Here is a 14248-nt window from a genome sequence, read left to right as displayed (position 1 = left end):
AGAACAAAAATGGTAGGGAGTGGTATAAAAAGCTGAAAATCCGCATAGGGAGGCTGGTCAGGGTGATGGACGGGTCAAACAACACAGGACTTTCACCCAGGCAAGCGGGGATTGCGTCCCGCGTGTGGCGTTTTGTTTCCCATAGTCTTCCTAATCACAACCGTCCTGTTATTGTCGCACGTCCCCAGCGGCCGTCTCCCGGCGTGTGGCGTCCTTTCCCTGTAGTGTTTTTCCTAAACCCAACCTCCGCCATCCCGTTATTGTGGCGCGTCCCCAGCGGCCGTCTCCCGGCGTGTGAGGCACCCTTTCCCCGTAGTGTTTTTCCTAAACCCAACCTCCGCCATCCCGTTATTGTCGCGCGTCCCCCACAGCCATCTCCCGGTGCGTGAGGCGTCCTTTACAGCCGTCTCCCGGCGTGGCGTCCTTTCCCCGTAGTCGCGTCCCCAGCGGCCATCTCGCGGCCGCCTCCCAGTATATGGGGCATCCTTTTCGGCCGTCTCTCGCCGTGTGAGGCGTCCTTTCCACGTAGGGTATTTCGTGCTGGCCACCACGTAAAAAACGAGAAAAACGTCCCCGTGAACACGTATCAATAGATTAAAAATACACATTTACACGACATTTACACAAACTGCCGTGAAACTGGGTTGATAATTTAGACAGCGGAGAGAAGAATAAAATGCTAGCTAAAGATGGATGCATTCATGGATATTCTGTGTACTGTCTATATATGTGTTTTGCTGTGTGTATATCTGTGTTTCTGTGTACTGGTGGGGAAAACAAATTTCCCTCTGGGGCAATAAATCTAACTCTTCATTCACTTGGCTTATAAAATGTACCGTGTAGCCATTGTTATACTTCCCAGATGTCCTGGTTTCAGACCACAATGAGTTAGAATCTGCTGAGTAATGATGTTTTTCTTTACTCATTATAGTAACATTAACTTGTGTGTGACTCAACCTGCAGTTATTCACAACATTACATTATGCTTTTGTGCAAAATGACTCACAATGAGTGCGTCCGAACGACGTAGGAGTGAGAGCTTGATATCATCCAGAACTGGGAGGGTTTCCTTTTAAAAAAAATAAATAAAGTAAAAGCATGTTTAGTACAACAGTACAAGTGCTTCGTTCTTAAATAAATTAGTTATTATTTGAGTTAAGTTAAAGTTAAAATGTACATTGATGTACATATTTAAAAGAGAAAATGGAGTTTGATTAGACACATCCTGAGAAAATGACCCACTAAGCCCTGACAAGCCCTGAAATAGACTCCAAGGAACTAAGACAAGAGGTTGCCCCAGGTAATAACAAGTATCTCATGATCTCTATCATCATTCCTATTTTAAGACGTACAAAGGTCAAAGAGCTGTTTCTATGCAGATGATACACCGTCTCGTCTCTTTGGTGTAAACTGGCAGGTTTCAGAAAGCTAAAAGTATCTGCAAGTTTCAACTCGTTGCAGATATTTGGTCTGAACTGGGCTTTAAACTAGACTTGACTGACTAGAATTACACTGAACCCTTGTGTTGTCTTTGGATCAAATTTGACCCATTCTCAAAATGTCTATCTCAGAAATATGGGTTTCTTTTTAACTACCTAATTTTAATAATCCAAAAATAACATGGATAGATGATCCCATACAACGCGCTTCGCAAGTACAACAAAAGATCAGATCTCTACTTTCATTGAATTTTGGGTGTTTTATTAAATTGTTTTGTATTTGAAAAAAAAAACTTGAAATGTTTCGAAACAGTATCCTCGCTGAATGTTGACCCTTCTGTGATTATCCTTTAATATTAGTCTAAATAATTCACAATTTCTGCTTCTTTAACTCAAGAATTAGGTATAGTTTCCTATAAATTAGTTTTTTAATTGACCATGAATTCCAAAAACAAGTGAAAAACTTTAGTGGTAATAAGTTGGTGTTAGTGGTGTTTATACATTTTTTAGTTAGTAATAGTTTATTTTAAACATGTAAAAAAAAAAGTCAGTGTAGTGAGCCGAGAAAAAGAGTTTGGTTGCATCCGAAATTCCAGATTAACATGCTATTTAGTAGCTAAAACAGTTTGTGAGATTTTTTTAGTACGTCCGAAAAGCTTAGTATGAAACCAATAGTAAGTGAATTGCATACTATTTTCGGTGAAATACTACGGTATGCAACCACTGGACACTATGCTAGTATAAGGTTAGAGAAGAGAGCTTGTGACTGGGAGATCGTCGATTCAATCCCCAGATCTGGGTGGGGAAAGTGAAAGAGCAGCGCTTGCCCCTCCCTCACTACCACCACTGTGGTGCCCTTGACCAAGGCCCTTAACCTCCAACTGCTCCAGTGGAGCTGCTCAGTGGCCAACCAACCCGTTCTCATTCCGAACTCGTAAAATAAGGACGTTTGGACAGTGGTTGTCAGCGTCTGATGCGACGAAAAAGGCGTCTTTCAGCGTGTTTGTATAACGCACCGGGGAGAGCAGCAGTTAGAGAGGATTTAGAGAGGAGTATGTAAGGGCGAATTTCCGCGTTAGGAGGTTGGTTGGGGTTGTGGCTGGGTCAAACACAGGACTTTCACCCAGGAGACCGGGTTTGCATCCCGCTTGTCACCCTTGCTATAGTTGTTTTTTTCTTTCCTCCGCATGTCATAGAACCGTACACCCACCCACGACCCTTTCCTAAACCCAACCTTCCATTCTTCCCGCGTGTCACGGAACCGTAAGCCCACCCACGACCTTTTCCTTAACATAACTGCGTCAAAAGGGACGGCAATAGTCCCGACCAAGCTCGTTTACTTATAGCGCTAAAGGAGACTTTTAGCGTCAATAAGAACGACAAAGGCACCTGACCAAGCGTCCATATTTTACGAGATGAGTGTGAGAACGTGTTGGGCCAGCAGATCAGAATGTGGTTGTACTGAGCTGCTTCCAGGTATGAATGTGTAACTGTGTGAATGTGATCAGGGTGTTCCTGCAAAAGAGGGGCTACCTCTCAGTGAACCTTCCCTGAATAAATAAAGGTTAACTAAAAAATAAAAAAATAAGTATCCCACAATGCAATGTGTAGTGATGACAATATTGGAAACAAACGAACAGCAACCAAAGAGCTCTGTAACGTCAAAAAGAGATTTCCATTTATACTGGAAAGTTTGCATGAATAAAATGTACAAAACAAACTCCTTCAATTTACATTGCTGCATATAAAAAATCTGTGATTTTGTCACCTGGGACAGTAGGTCTAGTTGCTTACCTTTTTCAGTAATTTAAAACTTTAGTGTGTAGCTTTTTGATATTAATGAACGTCCGTTACATTCAAGGCATTGCCCAATGAGTTGCTACAAAGCTAATTAAGACTCCACACAACTCTCTCTGGATTTCTCAGTATGACAAGAGATAATGACCTCTTCTGAAAAGTCCATCATGTTTTTTTTAATCTTCCGTGTCCTCCTTGGCTACTAGCAACTCTGCGATTACGGAAGGCTTGTATCATGTGGACGCGCCGACAGTGTTGTTGTCATTACTTTGAATTCCTCATCGGGGAGACAGAAACTACGCACTATTGCTTTATCTTTATATCTATAGCTTTATATTTATTTACACCATTATCTGGTCTTGCCGCTAGAGCGAAGGTCGGCAGGGGCATGGTTGCGCATTTCCAAATGGGCAAGGGGGTTCTCAGGAAGTGACGTTGAAAATGACAGCTCAGTGCGTCCGGAAATATACACACCTTGTTTATTTACATAAAAGTATGTTGGGTAATAGTTTACATGTTGAGTCTGTAGTGCAGAGGAGGAGATTTCGACGCAACCTTCTGCTTTGTTCCATTGTCTAACCCCTCCTCCTCTCTCTATCACCTACCTGCAGACTGACCCCAGGCCAAAGTGTTTCTACCCATCATGCAACGTTAGAAATGCCACCAGAAACCTGGAGGCTGTAGATAACGTTTTGGCAGCAGTAACAGGCTTTGTTTTCTTGTTTGGTTTATCAGACATTCTTCTGTGATTGGTCCAGACCACCTGATGGCAGTTTGACCTCTGACCTCTGTTCTGCTGCTGACATCATCCCACCATGTGCGTGCGTGTGTGTGTGTGTGTGTGTGTGTGTGTGTGTGTGTAAGATGCTGTATACTGCAGCTGATTAGTCTTTTTGTTCTTAATGAATCGTCTTTTAAAGGTGACACACGACATCAGCTGCCACCCACACACCCACACACACACCCACACACACACACACCCACACACAGTCAAAAGGCAGAGTGTGTGTTGCGTTCCAGCGAAGCTTTCAGCTGTAATTAAAGCTCATTCAAGTTTATTGAAGCCGTTTAAAAACGCTGGCGTCTGATTGGCTGACGGATTAATTGGCGGCTTAGGCGCCTGCAGCAGCTGCTTCCTGTTTATTAAAGAAGGCGCTCGCTTTCTTAACGAGACAGAGAGGTGTGTGACGTCATCGCAGCTTCCTGTCACAGATCGGAGACACCTGCAGACTCACCTTCATTACACACAATTGCACCCACTGAAAGAGCCGACGCTCGGATCAAATAATAGAAACATGAGTCATAACTCGGTGAAACATTAACAGTGGTGGAATGTTACTAAGTACATGTACTCCAGTCCTGTACTTTCAGTCCAAAAGTTAAGATACTTCTTTTCTTTTCATGCCACTTCTCTCTACTTCTACTCCGCTACATTTCAGAGAGAAATATTGTACTTTTTACTCCACTACATTCATCTGTTCCAGCTTTAGTTACTAGTTACTTTACATATTAAGGATCGTGTCCCACGTGTCTCGTTTCCTAAAGCCAACCGTCCCGTTCTTCTTTTCCTAAACCCAACTGTCCCATTCTTCTTTTCCTAAAGCCAACCGTCCCGTTCTTCTTTTCCTAAACCCAACTGTCCCATTCTTCTTTTCCTAAACCCAACCGTCCCGTTCTTCTTTTCCTAAAGCCAACCGTCCCGTTCTTCTTTTCCTAAAGCCAACCGTCCCGTTCTTCTTTTCCTAAAGCCAACTGTCCTGTTCTTCTTTACCTAAACCCAACCGTCCCGTTCTTCTTTTCCTAAAGCCAACCGTCCCGTTCTTCTTTTCCTAAAGCCAACCGTCCCGTTCTTTTCCTAAAGCCAACCGTCCCGTTCTTTTCCTAAACCCAACCGTCCCGTTCTTCTTTTCCTAAAGCCAACCGTCCCGTTCTTCTTTTCCTAAAGGCAACCGTCCCGTTCTTTTCCTAAACCCAACCGTCCCGTTCTTCTTTTCCTAAAGCCAACCGTCCCGTTCTTCTTTACCTAAACCCAACCGTCCCGTTCTTCTTTTCCTAAACCCAACCGTCCCGTTCTTCTTTTCCTAAACCCAACCGTCCCGTTCTTCTTTTCCTAAACCCAACTGTCACACCCACGTCACGGAATTTTCGGCAATCGTGTTAATTTCACGGCCGACTGACAGAAAGAATGGTGCTGTGATCACGAAAGATGCTTCCCATTGAAATACATTAGTTTAAAAAACGTGCTGATCATCACGAAAAAAATGACGTGACCATTTGATAAACTGCCGTGAGACTGGGTTGTAATATTTCACATTTCACCTGCTATTATTTGCTGGTTTTATTGCTTCACTTTTTTAAATGTGTTTAATGTACTCATGCTTTTATATGTAGAGGTGGAGGAAGTATTCAGACCCTTTACTGCAGTAAAAGTTCTAATACGCACTGTGAAAATACTCCACTGCCAGTGAAAGTCCTGCATTCAAAACCTGACTGAAGTAAAAGTGTGTATGTTGCAGTTTCCTGTCAGTGTTTTCGTCTTCCATCTGATGAATAATGTTCCTGCTGCATTCATGTGTATGTTGCATTTTACAGATCTGCAGGTCAAAGCCTGTTGCCTGAAGATTGAACTGAAACAGGAAAAACATTCATGAAATTGTGACTCATTAGTGATAAACGTCCTCTCCTGTGTGTGTGTGCGTGCGCATGCGTGCATGTGCATCTCAGCTGTCATTCACAGCTCTCATTAAGGTTTAATTCCTGAAAGCTTGTCTTAACAAAGAGTTAATGTATGAAAGGAGGAGCTGCTAATCAGAGTGCAGCAGCTGCCACACACACACACACACACACACACACACACACACGTGTTTCTAGACCTGACCGTGATTTGAAAGTGCTCTAAAACTGGTTGATATTCTGGACATTCTGGGGTTGAATTTAGGAAAGTGGTTTAATATGAATGTATAAGATTTGTGGTTGTGATGATGTCCGCAGCATAGACATGGATGAACAGGTAAACTGGGTCCACAACATGAGCTGGGGCTGAAAATTCAAACCTGCCTCATCTCCGAGTGAAAGCCACAGAAAACTCCTTCGTTTTCAGTTTTGTGTATACTGTGGGTACGCAATCTGTGCTGCCTGCACGACCTGATCTCAATCTGCGCAGTTTTACCACGACTTATGACACTGCACGATCTGTGCTATACCATATAGCAATGAATTGTAAAGGAGTGTGGAGGACACTGAAGGTTTGCAGTGACAGAAAGACTCAGACTTCATTCCACATTGTGATGTCGTGAGAGGTTTTTCTTTGCAGCAGGCAGGGTGTAGGGCAGAGACCAGCCAAAACGTGGTTGCAAGCAAACAGAGGTTTTTATTTTAGAGCAGTCTTTTTCAGAAAACAGTGAATCCAACTCAAAAACTTACGGTCTTCACAAAGTCCAGAGGCCTGTACTACGAAGCAAGATCAACATGTCCTGGATTTCTTTCAGTGACCCAGCTTCACTAACCCTAACCACCGCGGTCCCGCATAACCTGTGTCACGATGGTGGTTATCATCTAGTTCAATCAACCCAATCCAGCGGCACGCGCGTTCACATAAAAGTCTAATCTATATATTTCCTAAAAATACCGAGGTTGTCAGTCTCTAAATGTTTGAACTTTTATGAGCGCGTCCCTTTCCTCCCCCTCTCTCCGAGCTCCGCCTGATCTTCTAAGAACGATGACGCCGTTATCATTCGAGTATTGATTGGTCAGTAGGCGGTGCTTTTACACCGGTTGATCTCTGATCGCCAACATAACCTGTTCCCAAGCAGGTTAGGTGTTCAGCGTAAGTTACCACGGCGATTTAACCCGGTAACAAGTGATCCACCGTCGTGGTACAGAAAACCCTGGGTTGAACCTGAAGTTACCTCGTTAAAATCTTGCCTCGTAGTACAGGCCTCTGGTAACTTCGTTCTTTCCCCCCAAAACTCTCTTCTTTGCTCTCTGCTCTCTTTGTCTTCTCCCAGTTGATAAGCACCTGCTGTAATCAAGGGACTGAGGCATTTGCACCTCCCCGTGTGGTGCATTCTGGGACCTGTAGTTTGGGTGGCGGCCATTTTGTCATAGGGTAGCCACTCCAGTAGAGGAACATAGCGTCCCTTTACCACACGTCCCCTTGTGATGCCACAACATGTAACCAAAATGGTGTATGTTCATGTAACATGTAACAACTCTTTTATTTTGGATTTGGCAACCACGTAAACACCTCGTAATGCATAGAGTAAGCTACATTTAAAAACATCACAACATCCCCACACTACATGTCACAAAAATAATGTCGCCAAGGCGTAGTACACGGACGTCGATATGCGGTTTGCTTTGCTTTATTGGTATTTGTTGCCCTATACGGGATGGTTGGGTTTAGTAAAAGAAGAACTGAACAGTTGGGTTTAGGAAATATGACACGCGGGACACGATCCCTGGTCTCCTGGGTGAAAGTCATGTGTTGTTTGACCCATCCACCCCCCCAACCAACCTACCTATGTGGATTTTCGGGCTTTCATACTACTCTCTACTGTAGTCGCTCTTAGTGCTACGACATCTTCTCATTGACTTTACATTGGCATTGTTTTCCAAAAGAATCATGCTGTGATCACCAAAGGTGCTTCCCATTGAAATACATTAGTTTAAAAGCCGTGCTGACCACCACGAACAAAACGAGATAAACGTGTCCGTGTACACAAATCAATAGATTAATTACGTGACCATTTCACAAACTGCATCGAGACTTGTTAACTTCAGGCCCTTGTCTGTACAATCAACTACATACATAATAACCTCTTCCTCTCTCCGGAACCCCATAGCTGCTTTCATTTTCTCTGTGTCATCTCATATTTGGAATAAAATCCCATTTCACATTAGAAATACTGCTTTATAAACACTTCCACAGATATGTCCTTCTTCTGCCAACACTATAATAATGTTCCACAGATTGGAGCGTGCCTATGTTCCCACATTTCTAAGAATTCTTTTTTTTCACAAAAAATTAGGCCCTATGTTCCCACATTTCTGAGCTTCATTTCCAAAATTATGCCCTATGTTCCCACATTTCCTTTTTCATAAATTTGTATCAGATTTGATCCCCCTTTCTCCCAATTTGGTAGCCAATTACACCCAACCAATTATCCAGTAGCAATGGACTACAGATGGAATGTAACCCAAACCCTAACATAGGGCCTACGTTTAAGAAAAATCTTAGAAATGTGGGACCATAGGGCTGTGGGACCATAGGGCTGTGGGACCATAGGGACAGATATGTCCTTCTTCTGCAAACACTATAATAATGTTCCAGCCACTAATCTCCGGTCTCAGCCCTTTAAATAGCTCTCTATACATTTTACAATTTGTCTATTTCTGCCTATTATTTAACTTGTTACTTTTGTTCCGGCTTTCTCTTTCATCGCTCTTAATAAGCGTGTTGTGTGTGTCCTGTGTTCTGCTCGTTCTCTTGATAAAACAATTATGAAATTAAATAGAAAATGTATTCATCGTTTTAACATGTCACGTCTTTAATTTCTTTAAGTTTTTCAAGCACAGCTTCTTTCCCACTGCCATCACTCTACTGACCTGCAGATAAGTGGGGTCATCACCCACTTCTCTACACATTACATCATTATTATCACTCCAATATGCATCTCGCACACTACTTTGCACTATTACGTTGTGCACTTTACATCCCACTCCATGTGTACTTGATATTGTCTTATATTTGTATTTTTGTATATTATGTTGATATGTGCCTATATGTATATTGTTGTCTCTATTGTACAGTATGTGTCTATATTACTATTTGTCTACTACATGTCTGTTTGTTGAATGTATAGAGAGTTAACACCTACCAAAGTCAAGTTCCTTGTGTATGTACGTATACTTGGCCAATAAAACTGATTCTGATTGATGTAAAAAGTTATTTATGTTTTTCTCTTCACTCTGAGCAGCTGCAATGTTTTTGCCTCCGGTCTGATTTTATTATTTTATTATGTGATCTGTGATGTTCAGGAAGAAACAACAATTAAAAACCCAAATCATTTCTCTTCTAGTTGCTATGGGTCCCCATGGGTTTATTAGCCTCAATAAATGCTGTTTTACCCGGCAGCTTTATCAGCTTCAATTAAAAACGGATGAAGAGTTTTATTTCTTCTCCTCCTCCTCTTTTTCCTCCTCTGTCAGCAGACACGAGCGACTGTTTGTCTCAAACAGATTTTATTCAAACCGACAATTAAAAATAGTTTCATCAAGTTTACATTCAGCTCAGAAAAATCTAAACAATGCATCCAAACTAATCATCGATAGTCGGATCCACACAGTTTCTGTACAGCATCGGGAGGGAAGTGATGAAGATGGTGGGGAGGAGGCTCTCAGCAGGAAGTGAATGTCTTCCAGAAGAAGTTCTTGCAGCCGGCTTTTCTCTCTCGGGGGGCGAGCAGCGGCCCGCCGGCAGCGGCTCGTTCCAGATCCATATGGATGTCTTCAGGTTCCCCTTCAGCCAGAGGGAAGTTCTCCTCCTCCAGAGCCTCGTTCTCCACCTGCAGGAGGTCCGACAGGAGCAGCTCCGCCAGTGAGGCTCGAGACATGTCCTGAAATACAGAAACAGACATATTAAAGAAACACCAGCGAGGCATTTAAGATCCTTAATCTTTACAGGATGCTGGGAAACTGACTGCCTGCATTCAGCATGTTCTCATGAAGCATTCATATATATATCTGTGAAAAGTATAGCTCTGTCATTGGTATGTATTCTACGTATTTATTACTGTCAGAAGCACGTTGACTGCTGCTGTATAAGAGCGTGAAAATCCTCGTATGGAGGAGGTCGGGGGGGATGTTTGGCTCCTAAAACACAGAGCTTTCAAGCCGGGGAGCAGAGTTCATGTCCTGAAGAAGTTAAGGAGAAAACACAAGACTTTCACCAGGAAACAGGTGTTCATGTCCTGAAGAAGTTAAGGAGAAAACACAAGACTTTCACCAGGAAACAGGTGTTCATGTCCCGGGAGTACTACTTAAGGGGGCCCCTTAAGTAGTAGTTTTGGTGTCTAAACTTAAAGCCTCTGAATAGCCACACAGGTGTTTTCAGATATGCTAACTGACTAGACACAAGTCACAAATCTGTTCTACCAATGTGAATGATAAAGCTGTTTCCGCCCTCACAGGTGCAACAAAGCTAAGAGGAGACTCAGATTGATGTCAACCAATCCGTCTACACACCGACACAGTCCTGGGAAGAGGTCCAATCAGTCAGATTAACTGCAAACACCTGCGTGGGTGTTCAGGGTCTTTAAATGTCGACGCTGCGTGACGCTCACCTTTTTGTCGGCCAAATTCAACTGTAATGGCCTTTGATAGGACCGTCCCATCTGTACCCGGCTCACAGTCACATTTCTGTTCTCTTAGCTGTCATGTGACCGCCCGGGGGTCGCCGTAATATTGTACGATATACGAATTGTTGTGCATAAGTTTTCGTACAATATCGTCATTCATGAGAATGTATTTCTGCATGAGATTCAGTATAGATAGATGGATAGATAGATAGATGGATAGATGGATAGATGGATGGATAGATGGATAGATGGATAGATGGATAGATAGATAGATGGATAGATGGATGGATAGATGGATAGATGGATAGATAGATAGATAGATAGATGGATAGATAGATAGATGGATAGATGGATAGATAGATAGATAGATAGATAGATAGATAGATAGATAGATAGATGGATAGATAGATGGATAGATAGATGGATAGATGGATAGATGGATAGATGGATAGATAGATGGATAGATAGATAGATAGATAGATAGATAGATAGATAGATAGATAGATAGATAGATAGATGATATACTTTTATTCATCCCAAATTTAAAAATTTCAAAATGAATAAACCACACTCTCAATTATGTTTTGACGGAAACATATTTTCTTCCAAATTAAATTTTTTATTTATTATTATTATTTTTTTTTTTAAAGGGCATTTTCAGCCTTTATTTTGACAGGAAAGCAGAAGACATGAAAGAGGAGGGAAAGAGGGGGAATGACATGCAGCAAAGGACCGCAGGTCAGAGTCAAACCTCTATACATGGGCGCCCATTTGTTTTTAACGTATCACACAAACTATACATCCCCGCCAGTCTCTTTGTCACAGTAAGCTGCATCTTTGTTTCGGACAAAAAGAGACATTTGAACTACTTTACAGATGTTTTTATTCACCAAACGATTCATTCATTAATAGAATAAATACTCAGCAGATTAATCATCAGTGAAAATAATAATTGGTTGCCTTCATTTTGTCAGTAGTTTTTTTTTTTGAAAATAAGCTTTGCATCGTGTTAGCAAAAAGACAAAAAAAATCCTCACATGAAATGAAATGAAATACGTGTGAATGCTATTTTCAGCATTTTACATATTTACACCAATCAAGAAAATTACATAATTCTGGGCTGTGCAATTGGCTGTATTATTGATTTACCAATACCTAAATCAAATTTCCCACTTTTTAGATTTATACCGTGTTAAAAAAGAACAAAAAGTCCACACACAAATAAATGAAAATAAATATGTGTGAATGCTATTTTCAGTGTTTTACATATTAATCTAGAAATAAACTCAAATCCCGTTTTCTACTTCTTCGGACTGATGTCATGAAGTGGCGTATGTATGACACGCCAATCCGTACGCAATTACTGGCGTGTTATCAAGACGCATACTCGCTTTTTAGCGTGTTTATCAACGCCGTTTGGCCTCCATTGACTTACATTACCTTTGCGTGAGAATTTACGCTGTAGCGAGTAGTATGAAAGGGCGAAAATCTGGACTTTCACCCAGGAGAGCGGGGATCGTGTCCCGCGTCTGACGTTTCCTAAACCCAAACGTAGCCTCGCGATAACACGTAGCCTCGCGATAACACGCCACGTGGCTTTAGAAAGTGGCGTGTATGTTTAAGCTGTGATGTTGCAGACTGCCGTCCGCTGTATACAGCGTAGACATACACGCGGATAGCTCAAAATGCGTACAGAAAGTGGTGTATATGTTTACACAAAGTCATGATGTCATGTTGACCTTTTAGTGTATGTAATTAGACTTCATACTTTACAACAGATAGATATTTCATCTGTTTGTGTGCCTTTAGCTGCAACACTTACATAATATCATTTTGAGTATATTTCAGGGTGCATGTCGCCTACAATAAGTCATTTGTAAACGACTCACATCCCTTTATTTTTACCTAAAGCTAAAGAAGATCAAGTGGAGGAAGTTGAGATGTTGAAAAGACCTTTTCCATTTTGATTTAATCTTCGCACATCTGTGTTTTGATGACATATTAATACATGTAATGAGAGTTGAATGAAAGAAAAGAAACTTGGTGTAAATCAGTGGTTCTCAACCTTTTTTTGGGCAAGCACCCCCCCCCCCCCCACCCCCTCCCCCAGATCGCTCAAATAAGATGTAGGCTAATTCCCCTAAATATTAATGATTAGGCCCCATTATTGTTTTTACTGTTACCAAAAATCATCAAAGAATGATAGCATTAAATGAAAAATGTTGGACGGCTATGTTCATACTCTTAAACATAAATTATGTTAATGTTTAATAAAGACTTTTGGAACTGCTCTACTGAGTTCATATGAGATGATACTCTGACGTCCCATGATCGTAACCATGCACCGTCTCGTCCCGTTTCGTAAACTGGCAGGTTTTCAACTTGCAGACCACTGTTTTTTGCAAGGAGTTCAAAAGCGTAAACTCGTATTGTTGGGAATCTTGGGTGTTAACTTGCCTGTAAGGCACCCAAGGGCACCTGAACACCCCCCGTTTCCCAAATATTGCTTCCAGCGTGCCCCGTCATCCCATTGGGGGCTGTATCACCCCGTTGAAAAAACCCTGTTGTAAATGATTTATTCTGTTTGTGTTTTTGAAGAGACGGAAAACTGCTGAAGTCCAACAGATGAAAAGAGTTTGTTAATTTCAGCGTCTCGGACAGCAGCCCGTCTTTCCCCTGATGCACCAATCAAACTATCACCTGATCAGTTTATCTATTGATTATTCCTCGTTTCATTAATTAAACATTTTGTGAATTGGAATCGAATTGATTCAGGAAATCTCATCGATACCCAGCCCTAAGAAGAAAAAAAAGCTTGTTTGTTTTTTTTACCGAGACACCAAAATAATGAACTTGTGGTCTCAAGATAACGGCACTAAAAGAAATAGTTGCAAACACGGCCGTCCTTGGCTTCCGTACGGAGCTGCAGAAACTCAAATACCACGGTTTAACCTGTGTGTCTGTGTGTTTGATCATTTTAAACGCAGACCATTTTCAGCAGCAAAACTTCTTATTCCTATCTATTCCTATATTCCTACCATCCACTACACTACAGACTGTGAAAAGACTTTGAAAAGACTAAAGTCGGACGTCTCACATCTAAAGACCATTTGTCATGATGTAGAATGTGTGAAAAAACGTAGAAAGCGTCGCAAACGTTAAATCAAAACTAAAGTCCAGAGTGCCGAAAAAAAAGCACTGAAGGTGTTGAAAGCGCAAAAAGCTCACATTCAAAGACAATCTGTCATAAAGTCACTGAGTTGTTCGTCTCAGACTAAAAGATTTTATTACGACAGCGAATGAAGCTGCGTAAGTGTTAAAAGAAACGTCACAAAAACATCAATTCAACATCAAAAGTGCCTTAAAAAGCATTGAAAGCTTAAAAAGAAGTGTTGAAAATGTCAAAAAAAGCGGCGAAAGCATCTCAAACGTTAAGCATTTGAAGACCCTTTGTCATAATGTAGCTGAGTTTTTAGTCTCAGACTAGAATATTTTACTACCAAGACTTCAAACTTAGGATACTAATGTTGCCCTATGGTCCCACAGCCCTATGGTCCCACAGCCCTATGGTCCCACAGCCCTATGGTCCCACAGCCCTATGGTCCCACAGCCCTATGTTCCCACAGTCCTATGTTCCCACAGCCCAATGGTCCC

General features: G+C 41.7%; 1 protein-coding gene across 1 annotated transcript in view; it reads right to left on the bottom strand.

Annotated features, from left to right (window-relative positions):
* Positions 1–9634: 9634 nt before the first annotated feature.
* The window catches only part of sst1.1 (somatostatin 1, tandem duplicate 1), a 6072-nt gene continuing 1458 nt past the window's right edge, over positions 9635–14248 (bottom strand). Inside the window, exon 2 of the mRNA XM_078244742.1 lies at positions 9635–9853. Within this exon, the coding sequence (XP_078100868.1) occupies positions 9635–9853 (219 nt within the window). The remainder of the gene's footprint in view (positions 9854–14248) is intronic.

The sequence above is a fragment of the Sander vitreus genome, chromosome 3 (assembly GCF_031162955.1).
Source record: "Sander vitreus isolate 19-12246 chromosome 3, sanVit1, whole genome shotgun sequence".
Taxonomy (NCBI): Eukaryota; Metazoa; Chordata; class Actinopteri; order Perciformes; family Percidae; genus Sander; species Sander vitreus.
Note: the sequence above shows the minus strand (reverse complement) of the source record. Positions and strands in the feature narration are given on the sequence as shown.